Below are 23,626 nucleotides of genomic sequence, written 5' to 3' on the forward strand. Positions count from 1 at the left end.
TACCCCTCCTATTTCACCTCCAAGTTCCTCACGCTTCAGATCTAAGCCACACATCTCCTCTGTTCTTCTTCTCTATGCTCCTTCTCCAGAACACAGCTCCTCTCCCTTTTGTCCATGTCCCACCTATTTAATCTCTAAATTCCTCCTCCTTCAGCTCTAAGCCACACATCTTCATCTATAACTCCTCCTTCTCCAAGCCCCTCCTATTTCATCTCCAAGTTCCTCCTTCATCAGCTCTAAGCAACACATCTTTGGGTGAATCCCATTTCTCCCCTTGGCCCTACCCCTTACCCCTACCCCTCTGTTTTGCGCGTGCACGTCAAGGGGTAGGGGTGTCCCGATTCCTGTTAGGATGAAGTGGTAGGGGTAAGGAGTAGGGCTAGTTAGCCCTTCAAACGGAGATTTACCAGACCCACACTTCGTACCGAGGGGTATGAGAATGACTGGTAAGATGGCATGTTAAAAATTACGATTAGCACTGTATTACCTTAGTTTATTGTGTAGTTTTGATGTTTTATGGCTGAATTCTTCGTAACAAGCATAAAAAGTTCGCTAGTAGTTCGTTTCGGTAGCTAGCTAGCTAGCTAACTTTCCCGTTCCACCTTAAATGGTGCAACAGACGGCAGGCGCTACCGCATTTAAGGCGGAACGGAAAAAATAAATCAAATAAAAAATAATCAGAGCTAATTTCAGCTCCCCATCACAGAGGAATTAAGGAATGGACAATATTAATTAATTTCTGCACATCTTGCCCCCTTTCTGTACACATACAATGCCCTAAAGTTAACTAGTTAACCAGCAGCTAGGCTACTGAACTTAAGCGCTCCACTGCTATCATCACATCAGCCCAGCAGGGTCACCTACACACCACCGCTAGTAGCCTGGTCATAAATCAGTGCTATTTATTTATGTATTTATTGTTCATTGACAAACATCATTGTGATATACCAGTGATTCCTCTGTCACTGAGGACCCATATTCTTGCACATTATATTGTTTTTGGAACACATTACCTGCTCCAGGACCAGTGTTGGGAACCAGTGTGATATACAATTTCTAGTATATTATGGAGGCTATTTTCAATAAGATTCACCTTTCACCGGGTGCTTGAAGGGTTGTCCCAATTCCTAGGGGTAGGATTTTACCCCTTCCCCTTGTAACTCCGTTTCAAGGGGAAGGATTACACTCGAAAAGAAGGGGTAGGGGTAAGGGGTAGGGCCAAGGGGAGAAATGGGATTCACCCTAAATCTATAACTCATCCTTCTCCAAGCCACCTCCAACCCTTCTCCTCCTTCACTTCTTCTCTATGCTCCTTCTCCAGAACACAACTCCTCCTTCTCTTTATCCATACCCCTCCTATTTCACCTCCAAGCTCCTCCCCATTCAGATATAAGCCACTCCTCTTCCGCAATAGCCCCTCCTCCTTCTCAGAGCCATCTCCTCCCCTTTCGTCTTTCCCTTCTTTTCCAGGCTCCTTCTCTCCAGGCTGCAGCTCCTCCTCCTTCTCCTCCTCCTCCTCCAGGCTCCGGGCTCCGCCTCCACCTGCGCACGGTGATCTCAGCAAAGATGGCGGAGTTTCGGTAGCGCCCCGCGACCGATGGCCAACGTCAACAGTCAGGAATTAGACGGGAGATAATCTGCGGGCCCGGCCGGTCCGCCGTCACCGCGGATTCTCGCTGTGTGGCCGCGGCTGAGGTCCGGCTGGAGCTGTCGGTCGGTGACCCAGTACATTTCCACTGTTGTTGACTGCAGGAGGCTCAGGAGGCTCTGGTGTCAGACCGGTATGACAGAGCGGTAACAGGCGTGCCCAACCCCCGGGAGAGAGATGGGTTTCAGGTATAGAGACATTTGGGTGTCGTCGTTTTTTTTATAAACGTCTGTTTATAACATTTTTGAACGGTGGGGTTTATTTAACGAAACATTTAGCTAACGTTAGCTAGCTGCTCTTCGTGACAGTCAGTCAGACAGTCAGCTGACACGTAGAACAGCCGTTGGTAAACATTCAGACTGAGTTAGCTAGTATAGTTACCTAAACAGCGTTGCTTTTATTGAGAAAATAAAGATTTATTCCGCATTAATTTAATTAAATATGATGTATTATTGTAGTACATGTTGCTAATTTATCTGCTTGGAGTGTAAAACAGACTAAACCGCCATAAAGGCGTATTTTAATAAAGTGTTTAGCTAGATAACCTTGCTACCTCAGCTTCGCAGCTAAGCTAAATAAATAAATAGATATAACTTGTAGATAATACAGCTCTGAAAAAAAATGAAACCACTTCAGTTTCTAAATCAGTTTCTCTGATTTTGCTATCTATAGGTTTATGTTTGAGTAAAAAGAACAAATATACTATAAACTACTAATATTTCTCCCAAATTCCAAATAAAAATATTGTCATTTACAGAATTTATTTGCAGAAAAATGAGAAATGGCTGATATAACAAAAAAGATGGAGAGCTTTCAGACCTTAAATAATGCAAAGGAAACAAGTTCATATTCAGAATTCAGTATTGGAATAACAATGGTTATTAAATCACAGTTTACATGCATCTTGGCATGTTCTCCTCCACCAGTTTTACACACTGCTTTTGGATAACTTTATGCCACTCCTGGTGCAAAAATTCAAGCAGTTCAGCTTGGCTTGATGGTTTGTAATCATCCAATTTCCTCTTGATTATATTTCAGAGATTTTTAATTAGGTAAAATAAAAAAAAAAACTCATAATTTTTAAGTGGTCTCTTATTTTTCCAGAGCCGTATATATAGCTGTCTCACTCTGTGTAGCTTTGAAGCTAATCCTTTGTTGTGTTTTTGTGTGCCCCATTTTTACCCCCCATGATATTACCCCTCCCCTCCCCTCCTCCAACTATCTTTCTGTCCTCGGCCTTCATGTCTGATGCCCTTGCTGAACAAAACCATTAACTAGAGAGCTACCATTTCCATTAGAGTCTTAAGCTAATGGTGGGGTTGCTACCCAGTGGGAATGGCCAAGGTTATCATTAGAGAGAGACCATTAGTTTTCAGGAAGGCATCTTTAGAACCCAGATATAGAGACCAGATATGTCTAGCACTGCTCACTGTGTCAGGTCACCTGTTATACATGGGGTTTAAGATCACTTTAGCAGAAAAACAAAAAATAGCCACCATCACTTAACATTAGACAACATTTAGCTAGACCTCTTTACTATTAGCTAGATGATTACTGTATTTTTCGGAGTGAACAATATTATTGCCAGTTTATGACAACATATGAAGGCCTTTTAAATAAAAAAAAATCCTTAGCATAATAATAACAACCTGGCACCCTTTTAAAGAGCAATGAACTATTATTGTTCTCAAGAGGATTTACATCTTGGTATTGAGATGTAAACATCATTGAACTATCTAAAACAAAACAGAATTTAAATAAACACATTCACAATCTTGAGATCAATAATAATCATTATTGAGTTTATGTCCATATATTGTTCTTAATTGTACAAGTCTTTAGTCTTGTTCTTGTGACAGGCCTAACAACATTACAAAATTGTTCATGATTTGTATGGTCTATGCAGCATGTATGTCACAAAATGAACATTTCACTTTGTGTTAGTGAGACTCACTGGTGTCTCCCAAACGTTTAATAGCTTACAATCCCTCAAGATAGTTTTATTTTTGGAAAGGTTGTATTCCCTGTGTGATGATAAACCGTAATTGCCCCACTTAGCCCGGTGACTAGAACAATAGAAAATTGTCTTCTTGGATTTGACCCAGATATGCTACATTTTACTGCAAAACTATGATCGTATTCAGGAGCCCTATGCAATATCCTTTCTGTTTTTCTTTGTACAAACAGTGTACAGTGTTGTCCCTAAGGTCCAAATGTGTGTAAAAACACTTGCAGTATCACCACAGGGACAGTTTTGCCTCTTTCTTACCTAAGATTGTTGAGCTGGTTAGTATTATGGGATATATTGTAGTTGTGATGAATTACATTGAGACATTCAGATATTGAGGGACTCCTGGTGGCTTTTGTGCTGCTTAGCTAAAAAACACCCCACTAGAGGCCTTCCTGGAGAACATTCATAGTAAAGTTTGCACAGTAGTCATCTTTGCATTCAAGTGTTGATAGCTCACCCTAATCTCAATGTGTGTGTGTGTGTGTGTGTGTGTGTGTGTGAGAGAGTGTGTGTGTGAGAAAGAGAGAGTGAGGTGAGTGTGTGTTCAGAAGAAATACCACAGCTACAATGACATCAGGAAGTCTCAGCTGCTTCATCTCTTTCTTGGTGACACATAGCCAAACGTCATGTCATGAATGACACATACAACAACAAACGCGGAGAGAGTGGGCATCAACCCCCCATCTCTCCATTAACATTTGTGCGAGTAGCCGTAAGGCGTGTGCTGACATTCCTAACATGTGTGGAATGGCAGAGAGCTGCAGCTGCTGAAGACAGTTTCTCATAGGAGTTGCTTAGTTCACACATACAGTCAAGAGTGATTGACTGACTCAGTACACAAGACTGAATATATAATAATAATATATGGCACATATATGAATCCTATTAAATAGATCAGATTGGGGTCCGAAAAGAGAGTGCCAGAAAGTAAAACAGACACAAGAGCAAATATTGGAATAGATATATTGGTATTCAGAGCTAATTTATCATAAACTGGACTTTCTTGGCAAACAAATGAATGTGTAGAAGTTAGCTAATCAGACAGTAGTTATTTTATGTAGCAAAACATTTCATACCAAAAAAGCAGAATGTTTTAAAATAGTAGTGTAAGGCAATATAATCTTAAATCAGCATCATGGATAATTAATGAGACAGTTTTGATTACTCAATTACATGTCATACACAATCAGTTTAATGAGTCATAGACACAGTATTTTTTGGCACAAGCTGCTCCTTGTTACATCTATCCATCCAAGGTGGAGTTATATGACTACATTACATTACATTACATTTGGCAGACGCTTTTGTCCAAAGCAACTTACAATAGTCAAATACAAAAGTAATAGAAGTTAAGACAAAACATTTTTAGATAGGGTTTAAAGGAGGTTGAAGGGAAATAAAGGGATAGAGAAGTGAAGGAGGGGAAGGAGGAAATGAGGTAAGAAGTAGTAGAAATGAGGCTACGTATGTAGTAGTATGTTTTTAAGGGGACAGTACGTGAACACAAAACTAAATAATTGACAGATGTTCTGAACCTTGTCAGAGGTCCTGAATGTCAGTTTCAATAATTTTTCGAATATTCTAAAATGACCTGAAGTAAACCTTTTTGTATTGACCTTTTTTAATATTATTGAACAAATTATAAATATTATTGCCAAATTACTATCATTGTCTGTCATATTAATCTGTGTAAATTAGAAAATAAATACAAAGAGAGGCAAAGTCAGTGCATGCCTAATTGTTTGTCTGTTTTATTTTAAGCAGCGCATTTTCTTCTTAAGGTAGCTGTTGCACAAGCCCTGACAGAGCAGGCTGCTGATAACATATTATGCTGTAGTATATTTCTTTCTGTTTTTAATATGCTTTGCCTCTTGACAGCTCACTGTAAAACATGTGTGGAATCTTCTCCCCCCCTCTGCAGGTAATTCAGACTGCCTGAGTTCCTCAGGTGTGGATCTTCAGCCCTTGTGCTCTTCTCATAATGTCGTCCTCCCCGGCAGTCACAAAGGCCGGCCTGGGCCTTCCTGCTTTGGACAACCTTTCGATGTCCTCTCTGCTGTCTGGTGACCTGGATGATGGAGCAGAGAGTGGCGAGGGTGAGCTGGCTGATCTGGAAGTGAACCCTTATGATAGCCTGCCCTTCTCCTCGCGCTATTACTCTCTTTTGGAGGAGCGGCGGAAGCTGCCAGTGTGGAACCTGAAGTACAGCCTGCTGGAGCACCTGGAGACTCACAGCATGGTGGTGCTGAGTGGAGAGGGTGGCACAGGCAGGAGCACCCAAGTAAGGAGCTATGAACAGTCACACACTTTTACCCACACTTTGTAGGGTTTGCTTCATAAAATGTTGTCAACAAACAAACATTTCAGGATCTTGACTAGTGTTTTGCGTCTGTGTGTTTCTGTACGTCCAGGTGCCTCAGTGGTGTGTGGAGTATGCGCTATCTCATCAGTTTACACAGGGCCTAGTTTGCTGCTGCCAGCCGTACGCAGCAGCTGCCTGTAGTCTGGCTATTCGAGTGGCTGATGAAATGGACCTGAGTCTGGGGCTGGAGGTGGGCTACAGAGTGCCTCACGATGATGGCTGCACACCAGACACTTTATTACGGTAAGGAAAGAATGATGCTGCTTGTATGGTGTATCCTAACATTTGTACATCTAAGTTTCTGACCTAAAAGTTGCACTTAAAGGCCGTTTTAAGTCATTACAACCATGAACGTTGGGAAGAGTTTGCTGACAGTTTCAGTTGTAGTAAATTATTTTAGAATTGTATAGGCTAGTATAGGCTGTACATATTTATATGTCTCACATTTATAGCTGTTTGGTTCCAATATGGTGGGGAAATATGAATCATAGGTATCATAGAATGTTTTTATTGCATGTCTTAAGTTGTTTTTTTGTAATGTAGATATTGTAAACATGTGCTTTAATTCATGCATCAGACTGAAACACGCAGACTTTACTTAATTATGGACTTATGAGCTCTGCTCTGAAGGAGTGGTCACCAGGCAAGCATGTGAAAGAAGCTTTTGAGGGTTACTATTATCATGTCCCATGACTTTTTCCCATGTTCCATGGACTATTGGCCCCTCGTGCATTAAATATTGGTATGATTTCTGAAAGAGACAATCCATAATTTAAAAAGTAGTAATCAAAAATTAAGTAATGCACCTAAAAAATATATTGAAATTTCAAATTATGTGTGTATTAGGTGTATTAGGTGTATTATAATTGTTTGTGGATCAGATCTACTTTAGTTATAATTATGTTTTTAAATGTTATACAGCAATCATCTTAATTATTTCCATATCTCACTGTTTCTCAATATCTCTTTTCCCAGCTTTGTGACCGACTCGCTGCTCCTGCAGGAGATGATGTCAGACCCCTTGCTGCGTCAGTACGGTGTGCTGGTGGTTGACGAGGCTCAGGAGCGCACCGTGGCCACTGATGTATTGATGGGCCTACTTCGGGACGTATGCCGGCAACGTGGTGACCTGCGGGTCGTGGTGCTCGCGGCGCCCCCTGTGGCGAGCAGCATCGCCAGCTTCCTAGGGGAGGGAGTTCCTCATCTCGTAATCGACCCGCCTCTAGATAAACCCACCACAGAGACACTGTACCGAGACCCCCCTGCTGGACGTGACCCAGCATCAGCTTCTTGTCAGATGGTGTTGGATCTTCACCGGCGAGGTGAAGAAGGAGATATACTCGTCTTCCTCCCCAGCGGCCAGGTATTTATAGCCCTCAGCCGTTTTAATCCTGTTACTTTCTAATTTCATTCACCAGGTCGTTTGCAGGTAAGTGCTTCTTAACTGTTAGCTGATAGTCAGTCTAGCACGTTCACTCGTGATAGCTTAGGTGAGTTGCCAGTTTATTAGGTACACCAATCATGCAGTAGGGTGACACTGTATCTGTCTTTGACCTTTGGAATTCAGATACTGAAAAGAGGATGCAAATTAACCAAAAACAATACCTACTGATCAGCTACTGTGACTTCTATTGTTCACCTTGTTCACATGTCTTGGATTATGTGTACAGAGCTTCTTCTTTCTTCTTCTACTTCTTCTTCTTCTTTTTCTTTTTCTTTTTCTTCTTCTTCTATAATGCTATAAGGCTATAAGGCTATAATGCTGCCTCCATCAGTTCTGGAATAATAATAATAGTCTTGTGTACCTATGACTGCTGCAGTAGTTTGAGTTACTTTCAGTGCCCTTAAAAAACAAGTATTGTCACATTTTTAGAATTTAATTATTGACTTGGTTCTGACTCGGAATTTATCTTTAGTAACATGAAAATGTGCATCTTCAGCCAGCAGAGCTGTGGCTTTGTGTGCTGACCTCTGAAGGTTTGCCACAACTTTAAAATGGAAATTATAGCAGCGTCAAGGCATATCTGATGATACTGTATTTTCACCTTAAACCAAGTTAGCCGGACTGCTATTTGCGAAGTTACTGTCTCAAATGAAAGGAGCTCTCTTCTCCAGCTGTGGCAGTTAGAAATGTCTAAGTACCATTTTCATAACCATTTTTGAGACGGCATAAGGTGTTTACCCAGCATTATAGTTATATGAATGCAGGGAAAATCCCCAAAATCTATCCTCTTCCTTTTGCCATGTCTCAGTTTCAGTAGCTTGAATTACAGGGTAGTCCACTGCTGCTTTTGGCTAGAAGCAAATGAATGCTTTGGAAAGTAAGGGCTGAACTATAATTGTGTCCAGAATACCCAAGAGGGATTCCATTGAAAGAAAACCCTAAACAAAACTGAAGAGGATCTCAAATTCAGTCTGCATTGTCTGGTTTTGGTTATTGATTAACGTACAGCGTTTACACCATACAGTGATACTTTTGTTGCATTTCTTAGTGGAATGCTTTCTAGTCTATGGACATTATTACTCATTTCTTTGTCTTATCTCTTGGTAAGCCTTTCTCATATCTATCTCCTTGTCCCTCCCTCGCTTACTCACTCTTTTTTTGTGACGCTCTGTAGCTGTAACGTGCTGAATGGAATAGGTGTATTGGGTGTCCATGGTGTGACACCACTAAGGTTACTTACTCTCATGAAGTGGATGATCTAAGAGTCAAGAGTCAAGAGGCTTTTTATTGTCATTACATCTGAGTACAGGTACACAGTGTAATGAAATTACGTTCCTCCGGAACCATGGTGCCACATGGAACAACAAGCAATAGACAACATAAAGTGCAGGAGTGACGACAATGCAACATAAAATTATAAAATTATAACACTAAATAACAATAAATACAATAAATACAAAGGACGAGACAATTTAAAGACAGTGACAGGACAGTGCAGTACCGATACTGTATAATAAAGTGTATAGTGGGGATAAGGTGCAGAGATGTGTGACATACTGTAACATATAGAACATATATAATCACAGCAGTTACTGAGGTAGATAGTTTATAGTTATCTAATAGTATTGGTGGATCTCAGTAGATCTTAAATTACCAATTCCTTCTCCACTGTAACACAAACATGTACTATACCAGTCAAAAGTCTGGACACACTTCTTCTCATTCAGTCTGTTTTCTGTCTTTGTATGATTTTGGAAATTGGAAATTTAATATTGAAGCTATACGGAAGCACATACAGAATTTATCTGTAAAATAAAAAGTAAAAAAAAAACAGAATATGTTTTATACTTTAGATTTTTCTATATAGCCACATTGACTTTTGAGGACAGACCTGCATACTTTTGGTATTTTTATCTCAGTGTCTTCATGAGGTTAAGGAGGTTAAAGGAGTTCCTGGAGGAGCTGAACAATAGTTGCTGCTTTTCCTTCATGCTGTGAAGCTCCAGCACATCCCAAATCACAATCTCAGTTGATCAAGTTTAGGTCAGGGGATTGTGGAGGATAAACACTTTTTGTTTACTGTGTAGTTCCATATGTGTCGCTAATTTTATGTCTTTATTATTAATCTACAATGTAGAAAAGAAATTAAATAAAGAAATAAAGAAAAACATTCAGAGAGAAGGTCTTCAAAATTCTAAGTGGTACTGCATACACACAGGCTATATGTTCAAATGTTTGTAGAAACCCCTTACATTGAATGCATTTTTATATTTTAAGAAGCATGCATTGCTGAAACATATGTAGATGTACATACACTGCATCAGTACTTCTGGGATGAGGTGGAGTGGTTTACATACAGCATCCTGATCTTGCTTCAATACAATGCTTCAAAATTAAGTAGTAGGCCTTTCCTGTACTGCTTAAAGGAATAGCCTTGATTTCAGAATAAATTATGAATGAGCAGGTGCCCCAATACTTTTGTCAATATAGCTTGCAGGATTGTTCAACATTCATTTGTGAAGACATTTTGAATCAGTTTACTGTCTGTAAAATATTTGCCTGAGTTAAAAAAGGAAGATATTCAAGTATGTGTATTTAAAGTGACAGAAACATTGTTAGCAAAATCATGCTTACATAATCAGTGTCTGTTTAACACACATGACTAATTACTGTCACACACAAACACGTTTACTCCTTCTTTGTCAATATTTCCATGGCCTCACCTATTTCATAATCTTAACCATTCCAACATTCGATTCCCACTGCAGAGCTGGAAATGTAGACTAATAGAGACGAAAGAATAAATAGAAAAAAATGAATCACTGTGGGAACATTTACAAGATGTAAATGTGTTCTAAGATGTTTGTGTTACTTGCCTTTTAAGACTTTAAGACATATATGAGATAAAGAGCCCTGTGCATTATTAGGTACAGTAAATGACCTGGTTTGTGTGTGAGTGTGGGTGGGTGTGTGTGTGTTTGTATTGAGAAGAGCAGGATGTTTGCTTTCTGAGCATGCATATATTATTAATTAAATTCAGTTTAGCATTCAGTGTGATAGCACTGGCTTTGGACGTATAAAAAGCATGTGCTCTGTAAACATGATCTCTCCACAACCGGCATGCTCCTCATCTAAAAAACTGTAATCCTGTCATCGTTGCTCTACACTTCTAAAATGTTCTTTGAGCGTTGCCATTGAAGAACCACGTTTAGCTTACTAATTGTATGTTTTGAAATGATGTGGAAATAACGTTTATCCAGCTTTTGTTTAAGAATTCTGCTTTCTCTTTTGTCCAAGAAAGGCTTTCTAGGTTGTAAAGCATTGATAGAATGATTTGATTTGTTGGATGGAGCACCATTATTCCAGTTCTACTGCTTCTACACCTGGTATTAGCTATAGTGCCAGTACGTTTTTGTTTTATCTGCTTTAAAAAGGGCATATTTTATTATCTGTTCTTGTCTATTTTTTATCTACAAAGAATAGACAAGCACATCTGTGTCAGCAATGTGTTCAGCTTGTAGCTAAATGTGTTCATTAGAAGGGGTGTCCATTAAATGTATTTAAATTACTGTTATATGTACAAATACTCATAAATGGTCAATAAGTCAAAGATAATTGAATGATCTTTTCTTTTTTTCTGCTCTTTTTCTGTCAGGAAATTGCTGAATGTGCTGCTCTGTTAGAGAAGGAGTGTGTAGCTTTGAGTCCTCATCTTGGGGCATTGCGTGTGCTGCCTCTCCACTCTGGCCTCGGTGCAGCCACGCAACACGTGTACGATACGGAGGGAGCTGAAGACCAGGCTGAAGCAAAAGAGACAGAGCAACCTGGTCTAGACACTCCTGAAGGGTCCGGTTTGAAACGCAGGGTCATCCTCACAGACACCTTGGGAGAGGCCTCCTTCTCTCTGCCTAACATCCGCTATGTTGTTGACACAGGACTTGAACTCAAAACGGTGAGCTGGTCTTTAAAAGAGAAATTTTAAAGAGAAGTTTCCCTTTTCCATTACAGGAATTTTAAATAAGTATATAACTTGGGAAACACTGACCTTTTTTATTAAAGAGCTTAATTGTTTAAGCATTCAAAATGCAGCAGAAAGTTCACAAAGCTTTTAAGGGCCAAAATCCATATTTCTCCAAATCTGATGTTTTAAGGCTGTTCACATTATGCTTTTAATATGTCTAACAGCACCCTTAAACTGATGCATTTGTGCAAACGAATCACAAAAGCTATCAAAAAATTCTAGTGTTTGAAAACCTTTCTCACTGCTGTCTTTCAATTCCCCTTTCCCCACATTAAATGTCTTGAAGCAACAGTTAAATGAGTTCCGATCCAACAGTTTAGACTGAGTCACATTGCCACAGTTTAGATATGTATCGGCTTTCAATACACCATATGAAATTGCCCAAATTAGAATACAAAATGCCAGATTATGTGTGTTTTTGCTGTTCCTCATTGACACACCGGTAGCAAATTCATGACACATAGCTCTTTTCCTAATAGGTGATTAAAGAGATTAGAAGAAGAAAAATTAGAAAACTTTTGTTGAAATAAAAAACATTTTCAGTGCATAAAACCACCACAACAAACAAATTGGAATAAATAAAGTATGTCATTACTTTGGTAAATAAAAAAAATACAGATTCATTTAATTAACCCAATTTACTCTTGTTCTCCAGGTGTACAATCCACAGATCCGAGCTGACTCTCAGGTTCAGCAACCAATCAGCAAACACCAGGCGGAAACACGATCTCAGAGAGTGAACAGTAAGCTGCCAGGTGAGGCTTTTTTTTCTGACACCCGAGCCAGTTCACGTGGTGCCTGGGCTCTTCCCGTTCCTCCCATTAACCAAAAAATGAGTCCACTAAAATTGATGAATAATCTTTGTTTAAATATGTGGATGAATATCACTCTAAATTAATGAGAACTTAGCAGCATATTTCTATTTTTCCACATCAAATAGGTTTAGGGCAGAAAAATGCCAGGCATTCTGGCTGCTGACTGCAGATAGAAATAATCTGCTTATTGCCTGTTCACATTCACTGTCTTCTTAAATAAACATCAGCAAAAAATATGAAAATATGTATACTGTTCACTTTGTTGTAGGGGTGTGTTTTCGTCTTTACCATCAGTCTCTGTATGAGGAGGGGATGCCTGAAGCTCGCTGTCCTGGAGTCACAGAAGCTAACCTCAGCCACCTAGTGCTTCTGCTCAAGAGACTGGACATAGCAGACATGGGCCAGTGCAAGTTCCTTGACCGACCAGGTATTGATTTAAAGTCAGTTTAAGTTTAAAGCTTTGTTGGTAAAACATATCAAGTCTGAAACAAATATCATCAAAATGTTGCTTAGTAACACATTTTCATTTATCGTACCATTATAGAAATAAAGTATCAGTAAAAAGTTTGAATACATCTTTTTATTATTTTAATGTCAATTTTCTGCACTGTGGATTAAAGCTAAAGTCATTCAAACTATGATTAAAAAATGGAATTGTTTAGTAAACAAAAAAGTGTTAAACAATCCAAAAATGTTTTTATTTTAGATTCTTTTTAAAGCACCTCTTGCATAGATGACAGTTCTGCACATCTTGGCTGAATTTTCTCAGTCAGCTTTATGAGGTAGAGTCACCTGGACTGGCTTTCAGTTAACAGCTGTGCTGAACAAGAGTGAATCACTTGAATAACTTGTCTCTAAATGTGTTTGAGAGCATCAGTTGTAAAGTTGTGAAGAGGTAGAGTTGGTATACAGGGTATTTAATTAATGTTCTAATCCATATTATGACAAAAACAACTCGACTAAGTAAAGAAAAAAATACTTTAATAAACAAAGGTCAGTCAGATGGTAAAATTCCAAGAACTTTGAGAGTATCCTTAAGTGCAGTTGCAAAGACAATCAAAAATGACAATCTCCTTTCAGGACCACGGCAGGACAGGAAAAGCTACCTACCTCCAGTTCAGTCATGATACATAATGAGAGAGAGCTTAAAAGCAGCTGTTCCAGATATTAGCTAGATATCTGATATTTTCAAAAATAGGTATTTTTAAGGTATTTTTAGGATATTATTTTTTAGGCTTTAGTAGGCATATCAGCCTGCAGTATTTCATTAGCTTTAGTTTGCAAATTCTTTTTAGTAGTACCTAATTTTTCTCTCTCCCATCTGTTTTTTTAGCTCCAGAGGCCCTGATGCAGGCTCTGGAGGACTTGGACTACTTGGCTGCTCTGGATGATGATGGTAATCTGTCAGAGGTGGGCATCATCATGTCCGAGCTTCCATTGGAGCCACCACTGGCCAAAGCCCTTATTGCAGCCTGCGAGTTTGACTGTGTCAGTGAAATGCTCACTATTGCTGCAATGCTTACTGGTAAATAGAATTTCTGCTCAAACAAGCACACATGCACAAATCCATGTAGAAAGATACAAAAGAAGACCAAAAATGTCCTAAAATTGTTATTGTCATATTATTCACATTTATCTATCTCACTGAGAGAAAGGAAAACGATGCCTTTTATTTTAACAGCTCCTCCATGCTTCGTAACACCTCCACCAAACAAAGAAGAGGCAGCAGCAACTCACAGACGCCCACTTCTACACTCAGAAGGAGACCATCTTACACTCATTAATGTCTACAATGCTTATCTACAGCGTGAGTAACTCTAAAACAGCAGGGCTTGAGTAGAAGCAAATATGATAAACACACAAAGCTCTAAAATACTCATTTAAAAAATACTGACACTAAAGTTTTGTGTAAAGATCTAATTGAAAGTATTGCATTTTTGTTTCTCTCAATGTTTTAATAGACAATGAGGATGAAGCTTGGTGCTCTACTAACTTCCTAAATGCCTCTGCGCTGCGATTGGCTGTGGTGATTCGAGCGGAGCTTCTGGAGGTGATGCAACGGATTGAGTTGCCAGTTTCACCACCTGCCTTTGGCTGCCAGGACAACAGCACAAATATAAAGCGAGCTCTCATCTCAGGGTTCTTTCTCAAGGTAAAGTGTACAGTTAAGTGTTAATTAACTCCCTGGTCTTGCTTAGACAGCTTGTGGAACATTTATTACTTTTAATTTCAGAGTTTGTGTAGAAATGAGGCCTGATATTAGGGCCTACAATGATGAACAACATACAAGGTTGTGCAAGTGCAATGTCTGTGGTGGACCAAGGACCAGAAAACACAAAACTATATGTATTTTATGACATAACTAGTAATTATAATAGATACAATAATAAAATGGTGTTATAATGAAATGAATATTTAAAAATATATATTAATTGTACTTTAGATTAACATCACATATGAACTTCAAGTAATTGGTAAATGTTTAAATAATTTAAACTCTATATTATTGTAACAAAACAGGTTTAGATATACAGATTCAAAAATATATTATTTAGAATCACACTTTAAAGCCAGACTTTTTTAACCTTCATGTTTTACAAATCTCACATGAAGTAAAGTAAGAGCACACAGTGAGAGCAGTAACAACAGTAAGAACACACATCTGTTGCAGTTAGTCTGTCTGTTTATACAGATAAAGAGATCACTGACAGAGCTGTTGATTAAGTTGGGTATTCTCATTTCTATCAGACATGAATCCGTGCAGCTTTGATGGATATGAAATATTAAAGCTACTAACTTCCAAATGCGTATATAATGGACTGTTGTCTTCCTCAGGTTGCTCATGATGTAGACGGCTCAGGGAACTATTTACTGTTGACACATCGGCATGTGGCTCACCTTCACCCCTTCTCCTCATACCTCTGCCGCCGGCCGCGACCCAACCCCCCCAGCTGGGTGCTCTACCACGACTTCACCATCTCCCACGACAATTGCATTCGCACCGCATCGGAAGTACACCCCCACATGTGAGTCTGTCTGTGGCTCGTTGCCTGCCTTCACTTTACCAGTGCTGTGGTGTTAAGAAATAAAAATGCATGTTTCGGATACTTATACATGTAATTCATTATTTTATTATACCACTGTACCCTGTATTACCATCATACAGCCCAACCCTGGCCCTTGAACTCAACCTTTCTGCCTTTGATATTTGTGAATGTTCCATTGTGGATCATCTTGATGTCTAACAAGTATGGCAGTTCATTTTCTCAAGCCGTGAAATATTGCAGCAGAGATGTGTTAGAGATGCATGGAGTGCCAGATATAAGTGGATTTATCACTTACTGTCTACCTGTGATCAGATCATTCTGCTGTTAAACTAATTATTAACTGGTCCCTAGATATGTCACTTCAGTCCAATGATTAAAACAAGTGTTAAAACATCAGTTAAAAATAATTTAATTAATCGCAACACAATTACGTTGATTAATCATGATTAATCACTCTTTTCTTTCTTAAGACTAAGCTTTTGACAATGGGTATTTAAATGTGAATAAAAGAATAAGTGTTGGAAACACTTAGATTTGTATTTTTGGTGCCAATCCCTTAAAATGAATTGTTTTAATTACAATATTCTGTGACTAAATCATGAATAAAATCATCATATTACATGTTTTAAATGCTGACACCTAACTGTATTTTTGGGAAGGAAACAAAAATAATGGAGTATGGTTTACACTTGACAGACTAGATCCTTTTATGTACTGTATTATAAGATCTCAAGGGGAGTTTAGAAGATTTTTACACTAAAATATTGTAACGTGCCTAGTTATTGAGTTTAACTGAGACTTTTAATAGAAAACAGAAAGTAAACTCTAGTGTAGCTCCATATTCCGCCTTCAAACCGCTTGAAAAGAGAAACATGCCATCAGTTGTGTTTGTGTGCACAACCACACAATTGTAAAAGATAAAGAGAGAATAAACCTCAGTATAAATTAAAGGTAATCTACCTTCTGAACAGTAAGCGTTGGTGTGTTACATCGCTAAATAAAATAGCTTATGTGTCCCCAGGCTCTGTCAATTTTGTCACATGTTAAAGTTTCCAGATTAACTGCATGAATTAATGCGTTAATCTTGACAGCCCTAGTTAAAACATAATTTAAGCAGCATAAAAATAGTCATGTATCTTTTTTTTATTGCAGGTTTGTGGAATTAGCTCCTCAGTACTACTTGGGTAACCTTCCTCCCAGTGAAGGAAAAGACTTGTTAATGGAGATCAGACAGAGTCTTCTCCCACCGGACGAACAGGAGGAAGGAGAGACTGAAAGTAAAAGGCATGGAGACAGGCCCGGAGAGCATCGGGATCAGTACAGTGCGGAGATGTGTATTCTACAGTGATGCATGTGAGAGTGTGTGTGTGTTGCATACACTTAAATTATACTTTGGGATTGATGAGCCCAAAACATTAAGTACGAAATATGGCTCTCTTGCACAGGCAACTTTATTAACTTTACAGCAAAAATCAATGGCTGTGAGGGGCACAGTGCAATGCCGTTGCTGTATCTTAAGAACTTGAATCATACGTATGTATGAGCTGAGGTAGCTGTTCAACAGCCTAAACAGACTAATCTTCAGCTGGCTTTGCAATGATGTTATCTGAAAGAGTTTTGCTATTAAAGTGCTAAAAAACCCTGGAAATGCACCAAGCAATAAATAATATGGTTTAAAAGCCTCAAAGTTACAAAACAACTAATAATATAATGATAGTAATTCCTCCCCATGAATAATGAAAAAAGGCACTGTACTTCTAACACTACAGTTAGTGAGGGTGACTATCTCTCAGCCACACCAGACCTGAAATAGAGATGATCTGATAATGTTCTAATCTGAAGGGTGTGTATTCCCTTACTCTCTATTGTTTGTGTTCTCTGACTAGTTGTGAATAGGTGAAACAGGAGTTTGTCCCTTGTCCTTTCCTTGTGGACGTGTAAACCCGCTTTAATAAGGTGAACAAACATCCAGGGTAACTTGAACCTCGAGGACAGACTTTTGCTGGAGATCTGTGATCACTGTGGATTCTCAGGGTTGTTTACACAATCCCTTGCATAGTAAACTTCCATTTTCTTAGCTATGGAGGTGTTTTTTTACTGTATACTCCTTATCTATTTTTCTTCTATCCAAAACAATCTTGTGGCGGCATCTGTTAATATTGTGATGTTTTGTGTGTACATATCTGATTTTAAAATATTAATTTTTCACAACTTATGTGTGAACTCAAATATACTTGCATAACCTAAAACCTGTAGTGTTTCTTCTTAAAGTACAGTAGCTCTAAATAAAGCACATTAGCATTATTCTCATTACAACAAAAAAACTGTACATCACACATTTATATAATGCAATGAATGCTTCATAAAATCTGATCACCTGTCCAATGTAAAAGCGTTATTTTAACCAACTATTTTCCAAATCAGTATGATTTTGACATCATTAGGCCTGGATACACAGGTTAAATGGTTACTTGTCCCAAATTGTTTTGAACTCAAGCATATTTATCTCAGTTTAACCCAAACATGGCAAACCAGCTAAAATAACCAAGATAGCACATCTCTTTTTTAAACACAGATGTACACTGACCTACCAAAATTCATGGGCTGGCAATTTTTCCGTTACCTTGGGAACGGCTTGGTAATGACTGACCAGCAGCACCTGGCTAGATTTGTCAATCCAAGCAATCAACTCTAGACAGGAATCACATTTTCATTGGGTGCAGAATGAACTGACCAAATAGAAATGTTCCAAAATACTACTAATAAAGTATTTTTAAGCTGACATCCACTGAAAGTTCTTTCCTGCTGTAAAATTCACATAAAAAATGATTAAATATGTAAAACATAGTCATGCTTTTGAATAGCTTTATTAGATAAGCACATGTGAAAGTCATTTATTTTCTGCAAACCTCAAAAAATATTACATGCAAAAACATTCTTTTACCAAAATAATCATAGCACTTTTTTAGATCTTGCAACAAAGTCATTCATATTTGTTTTAAGGATTTTTCTGATTGACATTTTATAATGCAGCTTCTGAATGCAGTGGTACACCAGGTTCTTCAGTAGAACCCGTGTGAGATCAGCCCAGGACAAGGAAGGGGAAGCAAGGGACAGTCAGAGGGTTTTAGAGGGTTAAGGCTGGTGTATGCCTCTTGCACTATTAAAAGGCAAAAACTAAAGCTGCAGTCATTTAAACTACAGCAGTCATTTAAACTACAGCTACAGAGTGGTGCATCTTTCAAACAAACTCTCTCCAAAACGGGAGTGCAGTATTCAAACATATCTAAATTTAACACAAATTAAACTATATACAACTCTGTAGAGCTCCACATATTTAGCAACAAACAAAAAAATAATTATTTCTTTCTCTACATTCTTTCTTTGTAGTTGTCATCTGTAGTCACATGACCCTTCTATTTCAAGCGTGTGCAAGTAGCATAAATCTGTTTAGTAAGTGGGAATATGGAGTGAGGGAAGATCAGGGGAGGAAGGGGCTGATTTCGAGGCTTTGTCCTCATTTCTTTTTGGTTTTAGGCTCCAAGGGCTGCCCAATATCTTTCCCACGCAGCTTCAATCCTGTAAGTGTCACAATGTAAAGGAAACACTGAATGATTGCATACTCTTTATATGTGATGCATAAAGCATTAGAATAAAATTATGTAACCTTTTACCACATTTAACATACACTTACCATGCACCTTATTTAGAAACTCTAGATGCCATTATCTAATCAGCCAATCATGTGGCTCTTTCATGTATGTGACCAATAGGCTACTAAGAAAGAGTCTTCAAAGGACAGTCCTCCTGTAGACCAGTCCTACCCCGACTGCAGCCTAAGCTTTGGAGTACACAGCTAAAGACCAGAATCTCCTACAATAAAATCCATCGACTGCACAATGCTCACTGTTTTTAAAAGCAAAGGGAGGCCCTAACCAGTATTGGTACAGTGTTTCTCATAAAATGTTTGGTGAGTGTAACTCTCTACCACATAGACGTTCATATCTTACCAAGGGCTCTCTCTATCTTGCCCAGGATCTGGTTGTTGGGAATTGCTTTTCCACTTTCGTAGTCACCAATAATCTGAGGCTTTTCGTTAATTTTCTGTTAAACAGACACAAATGTGTTATTGTTATCATTTTAATGTTAAGTCACACTGAAATACAAGCAGAAATGTAAGAAGTTCATCATTTACATGACAAATCCCATTTTACATCGGTCCATGATTGATGTTAAGTCTTATTGAAAAATACAGCATTTCTTCTTTGAAGGGTAAATAAACCCCCTGATTTTCAACTCAAATTTGAAAAATGCTAAAACAAAATGGTAGAAGCAGTTTGGGAGAGGCGCTGGGTGATGTATGGGTTTAGAGGCAGGGCAGCAGGAAGAGCTGATTGGGCTAAGCTGCAGCAGCAGCAATGTTTTTTTTTTAAAGGTTAGGAAATGTTTCTAAATATTTAAGCAGGTCTCGTATGTTTTATTACTTCAAAGAAAAACATTTTAGCTATTAATGAAAAAATATGGTTTAGGGTTAAGTGCCTCTTTAAATGAAGATTACATACAGTGGCGAGATCTTTCTGGGTCATTCCCTTGTCTTGGCGGCCTCTCTGGATCACCTTGCCCACCTCCAGTGGCACTCTCTGGTGTTGCAGTTCCTCTGTCTCACGATCCAGTTTAGCTGTGTTCTTAGTCACCAAATGCTGCTTGTTCTGCCCTGCTGCCCCTTAAAAACACAGGCATCACATTTCCCAAACAGTGGTTATGAAATTAGCATGAGGATACCGAACACTGCCTTTACCAAAGGAGCATTCTCAACCTAAATAATTCAGTTATATCAAAATTAATCTAAGACAGCATGTGCTGTCAAAATCTATTTTGCATCCTATCTTGTTCAAACAGGTGTACAATAAAGTGCACATCTGTGGTCTATGACTCTATTTACATCTGGCCACTGTGGCTGTATCTAATTAAATGGGTGTATTCTGGTTAAATTTAGCCAAATACATTAACACTCAGTTAGTAAGATTGAAATCTGATTCCTGTGTAGGATGGTAAATACAAATTAGCTCCACTTATTACTGGTGTTTTGGTTGTACAGGAAAACTTTGGTTGTAATCTTGAAAATGTTGGATGTGTTTTTACTGCTGTAACATGTGGCTCAACTACGTCTCAGACCCGCTCCTGGAGTGAGTGATGACATTTTAATCCGTTTTAAATGCCTACTGAGTAAGTTTATACTTGTATTACTATGAGGCTTGGCCTTATCCAGATATAATCCTGATACAGAAGATGCATGTAGTGACCAGGGGCCTCATGTACTAAGACTTGCGTGGACTTCCTACTAAAATGTTCCGTACGCTCAGACCTGAAAAGTTCCGTACGCACAAAAAAATACGGATTTATCAAACCGTGCGTAGGCAGAATTCCACGTACTTTCTCTTAGTACATCACAATCAACTTGAAATCAAGCGCAAATGCACGAAAGCATCACACTTGCCATGATTCCTCCCTCAATTACGCAGAGTATAATGTTATATTATTATTATTATTATTATTGTTATTATTATTATTATTAATAATAATAATAATAATAACAATAATAATAATATTATATACGCATAGCGTATAATTACCCATGTTTTAAGTTTTATTATTCTAAGATAAATGCTTTCATTTAAATGCTTTAAATGAGTTGCCTACCAAAAAGACACACGTCACACACTTAGCTTGTTTTCTTATGCTCTTGGAAATCTAAAACTGCTTATAAGCCAGTCATCATCATGGGCCAAAAAAACATAATGGTCACGGAAAATGCGCGCTCAATGAATTCGGCCATTAGCAGTATTTTCCAGTAATGCCAACGCTGCATCTCCAACAACTCCAGCGCAAACCTGATCTAGGCTAAGTGGAAACACGTTAAACGATTATTTCTGTAAGACAATGAAACTGTCTGATTAATTTACTTTATTTTACCCAATAATGGCTTACTTCAATGTGTGCATAAAGGATATCTTAAGAGTTGTAATTTCAATGCATCGCCTCTAAGTGTCGCCAAATGACAAAAAAACAATACATACGCACAAAAAAAAGGCGTACGCCCAATACAAAACTTCCGTGGGGGAACGCACATTCACACGTTCAAGTCAAATTTAGTACATCAGACCGTGAGCGTGAAATATGGCGTACGCAATGTTTTTGTGCGTACGCACCTTTAGTACATGAGGCCCCAGATGTACACAAAGTCAATAAGACAATATTTTAAATATTGCCACTAGTACACATTATTTTTAACAAGTTATACTGCTATACCATGACACAACATTACGTTAAAAACAAGATCCTTATTGAACATCTACGCAAGTGTCACCAGCACAATTCTGCTTACACTGTGTCATTTAAACAAACTTACATTTCTTGGTGGTCTCCACATCTTCTCCACGCCTCTGGGCAGCAGCAACAGCCTGGAGAATGATTTAAAAGGAGAATTAATATTGATTTTAAATATTTCATATTTATATAGAGCTCTGGAAATAATTAAGAGACCACTTTCTGAATCAAAATTCTGTTTCTCAGATTTTGATATTTATATGTACATGTTTGAGTAAAATGAACATTGTTGTTTTATTCTATAAACTATGAACATTTCTCCCAAATTCCAAATAAAAATATTGTCATTTAGAGCATTTATTTGCAGAAAATGAGAAATGGCTGAAATAACATAAAAAGATGCAAAGCTTTCAGACTTCAAATAATGCAAAGAAAACAAGTTCATATTCATAAAGTTTTAAGAGTTCAGAAATCAATATTTGGTGGAATAACACTGCATGTTCTCCTCCACCAGTCTTTCTGCAGGACTTTCAATCTAGTTTTTAAGTGGTCTCTTATTTTTCCCACAGCTGTATATATATACAGGGGTGGGACAATATATTACTATCACAATATATTGTATCATTTTGATTGTATTGTAACGGTAAGTGGAAACAAATATCAATATTTCAGTCAAAAGTTCAATCACCTCCAGAATTAATTCATTCTATTAATAGATGAGCACCTCCAGAAACTCTTTCAAGACCATAAGAAAACTATTTTGGGTGACTCCACCTCATGAAGACACTGAGATTAAAATACTTAATCTAAGGTATAAAACATATTCTGGTTTGTTTAACACCTTTTGTTTACAAAATAATTCCAAGTGTTCCTGTATATTTTGAATATAGTCTCCGATATGAAATGCACAATGTAAATGCAGCTTTATAGTTAGAATAAATGGTGTGTGTAGTAGTGTGTTCCCTCTAATATTACTACAAATTGTTAGATTATTACAATTAAAAGTCTATACCACAACATGCAGCAGCAACGGGTCGTTTACACAACCCGACTACGCACTTTCTAGAAGCTTCCAGACAGACACCAGTCACTACCAGCACACTCCCAATAAAATCATTTATCATCCAAACCAGTTTCACCAACACAATACACGACATCTCACTAAAACACAAACACACACACACACACACACACACACACACACAGACACACACACACACACACACACACACACACACACACACACACACACATACACACACAGTAATATAAAGAGAAGACTCGTCAATCTCCGTGACTGGAGTTACCGTCAGTCCAGTCTCGGTGCGGGGAGCCCCGCAGCGGAGTGTACTAGCAGCCGTGGCCGTGTCGGAGCGCGGCTAAAGCGGGGGGCGGAGAGCAGCGCCTCCGTCTGCTAACCTGCTTGGATTTAGCCTGAGCTGAGGACGGGCCCTTCTTCCTCAGCACGGTCACCGTGTCCCAGTCGCACTCCGCCATAGTTCGTGGGTGTTTCTGCTGCTGCTGAGAGAAAGCTGTATAAAACTGTTACTGTTTACAGCGGAGAAACGGAGGAGTACTGGAGCTCCTCGACAAAACACTGACTCTTCCAGTGAGGATTTTAGAGCTTTGTTCCAGCAACACCACCTCCTGGATGTTGACTGAAATCCAGTACAGAATGGCCTTTAAATCAAGGCCTACCTCACTTATGCTAAACATACGATAAACGACTCTAAAAAGACTTTTCTTTTCTAAAAAGACCCTCTCACATCTAAAGACAAGTCACAGACTTTTTACTCACAGACTTTTTTACTCACAGACTATTCACAGTCTTATGCCGCCCTTTCACTAAACGAAAGACCAGAGGTGGAAAGTAATGAATTACATTTACTCAAGTTACTTTAATTGAGTAGATTTTATGAGTAATTTGTAATTTTTAAAGTAGTTTTTAAAA

General features: G+C 38.4%; 2 protein-coding genes across 2 annotated transcripts; one reads left to right on the forward strand and one right to left on the reverse strand.

The window, feature by feature from the left end:
* The first annotated feature begins 1,441 nt into the window (after positions 1-1,441).
* On the forward strand, positions 1,442-17,597 carry dqx1 (DEAQ box RNA-dependent ATPase 1). Its single transcript, XM_007253984.4, has 12 exons — positions 1,442-1,836; positions 5,581-5,940; positions 6,071-6,264; positions 6,997-7,384; positions 11,121-11,417; positions 12,142-12,241; positions 12,570-12,728; positions 13,635-13,826; positions 13,983-14,108; positions 14,263-14,453; positions 15,137-15,327; positions 16,501-17,597. The coding sequence occupies exons 2-12, from the start codon at positions 5,641-5,643 to the stop codon at positions 16,694-16,696; spliced, it is 2,334 nt and encodes a 777-aa protein (XP_007254046.1). The 5' UTR covers positions 1,442-1,836; positions 5,581-5,640; the 3' UTR covers positions 16,697-17,597.
* A 599-nt stretch (positions 17,598-18,196) lies between these two features.
* Positions 18,197-23,370, reverse strand: LOC103033746 (endothelial differentiation-related factor 1 homolog). The gene is made up of 5 exons (XM_022667755.2): positions 23,095-23,370; positions 21,758-21,809; positions 19,911-20,071; positions 19,359-19,452; positions 18,197-18,927 (listed from the first exon to the last, which is right to left on the reverse strand). Exons 1-5 carry the CDS (start codon positions 23,170-23,172, stop codon positions 18,866-18,868), a joined length of 447 nt encoding a protein of 148 aa, XP_022523476.1. The 5' UTR covers positions 23,173-23,370; the 3' UTR covers positions 18,197-18,865.
* Between the last annotated feature and the right edge of the window lie 256 nt (positions 23,371-23,626).

Source organism: Astyanax mexicanus, chromosome 1, assembly GCF_023375975.1.
Source record: "Astyanax mexicanus isolate ESR-SI-001 chromosome 1, AstMex3_surface, whole genome shotgun sequence".
NCBI classification, from domain to species: Eukaryota; Metazoa; Chordata; class Actinopteri; order Characiformes; family Acestrorhamphidae; genus Astyanax; species Astyanax mexicanus.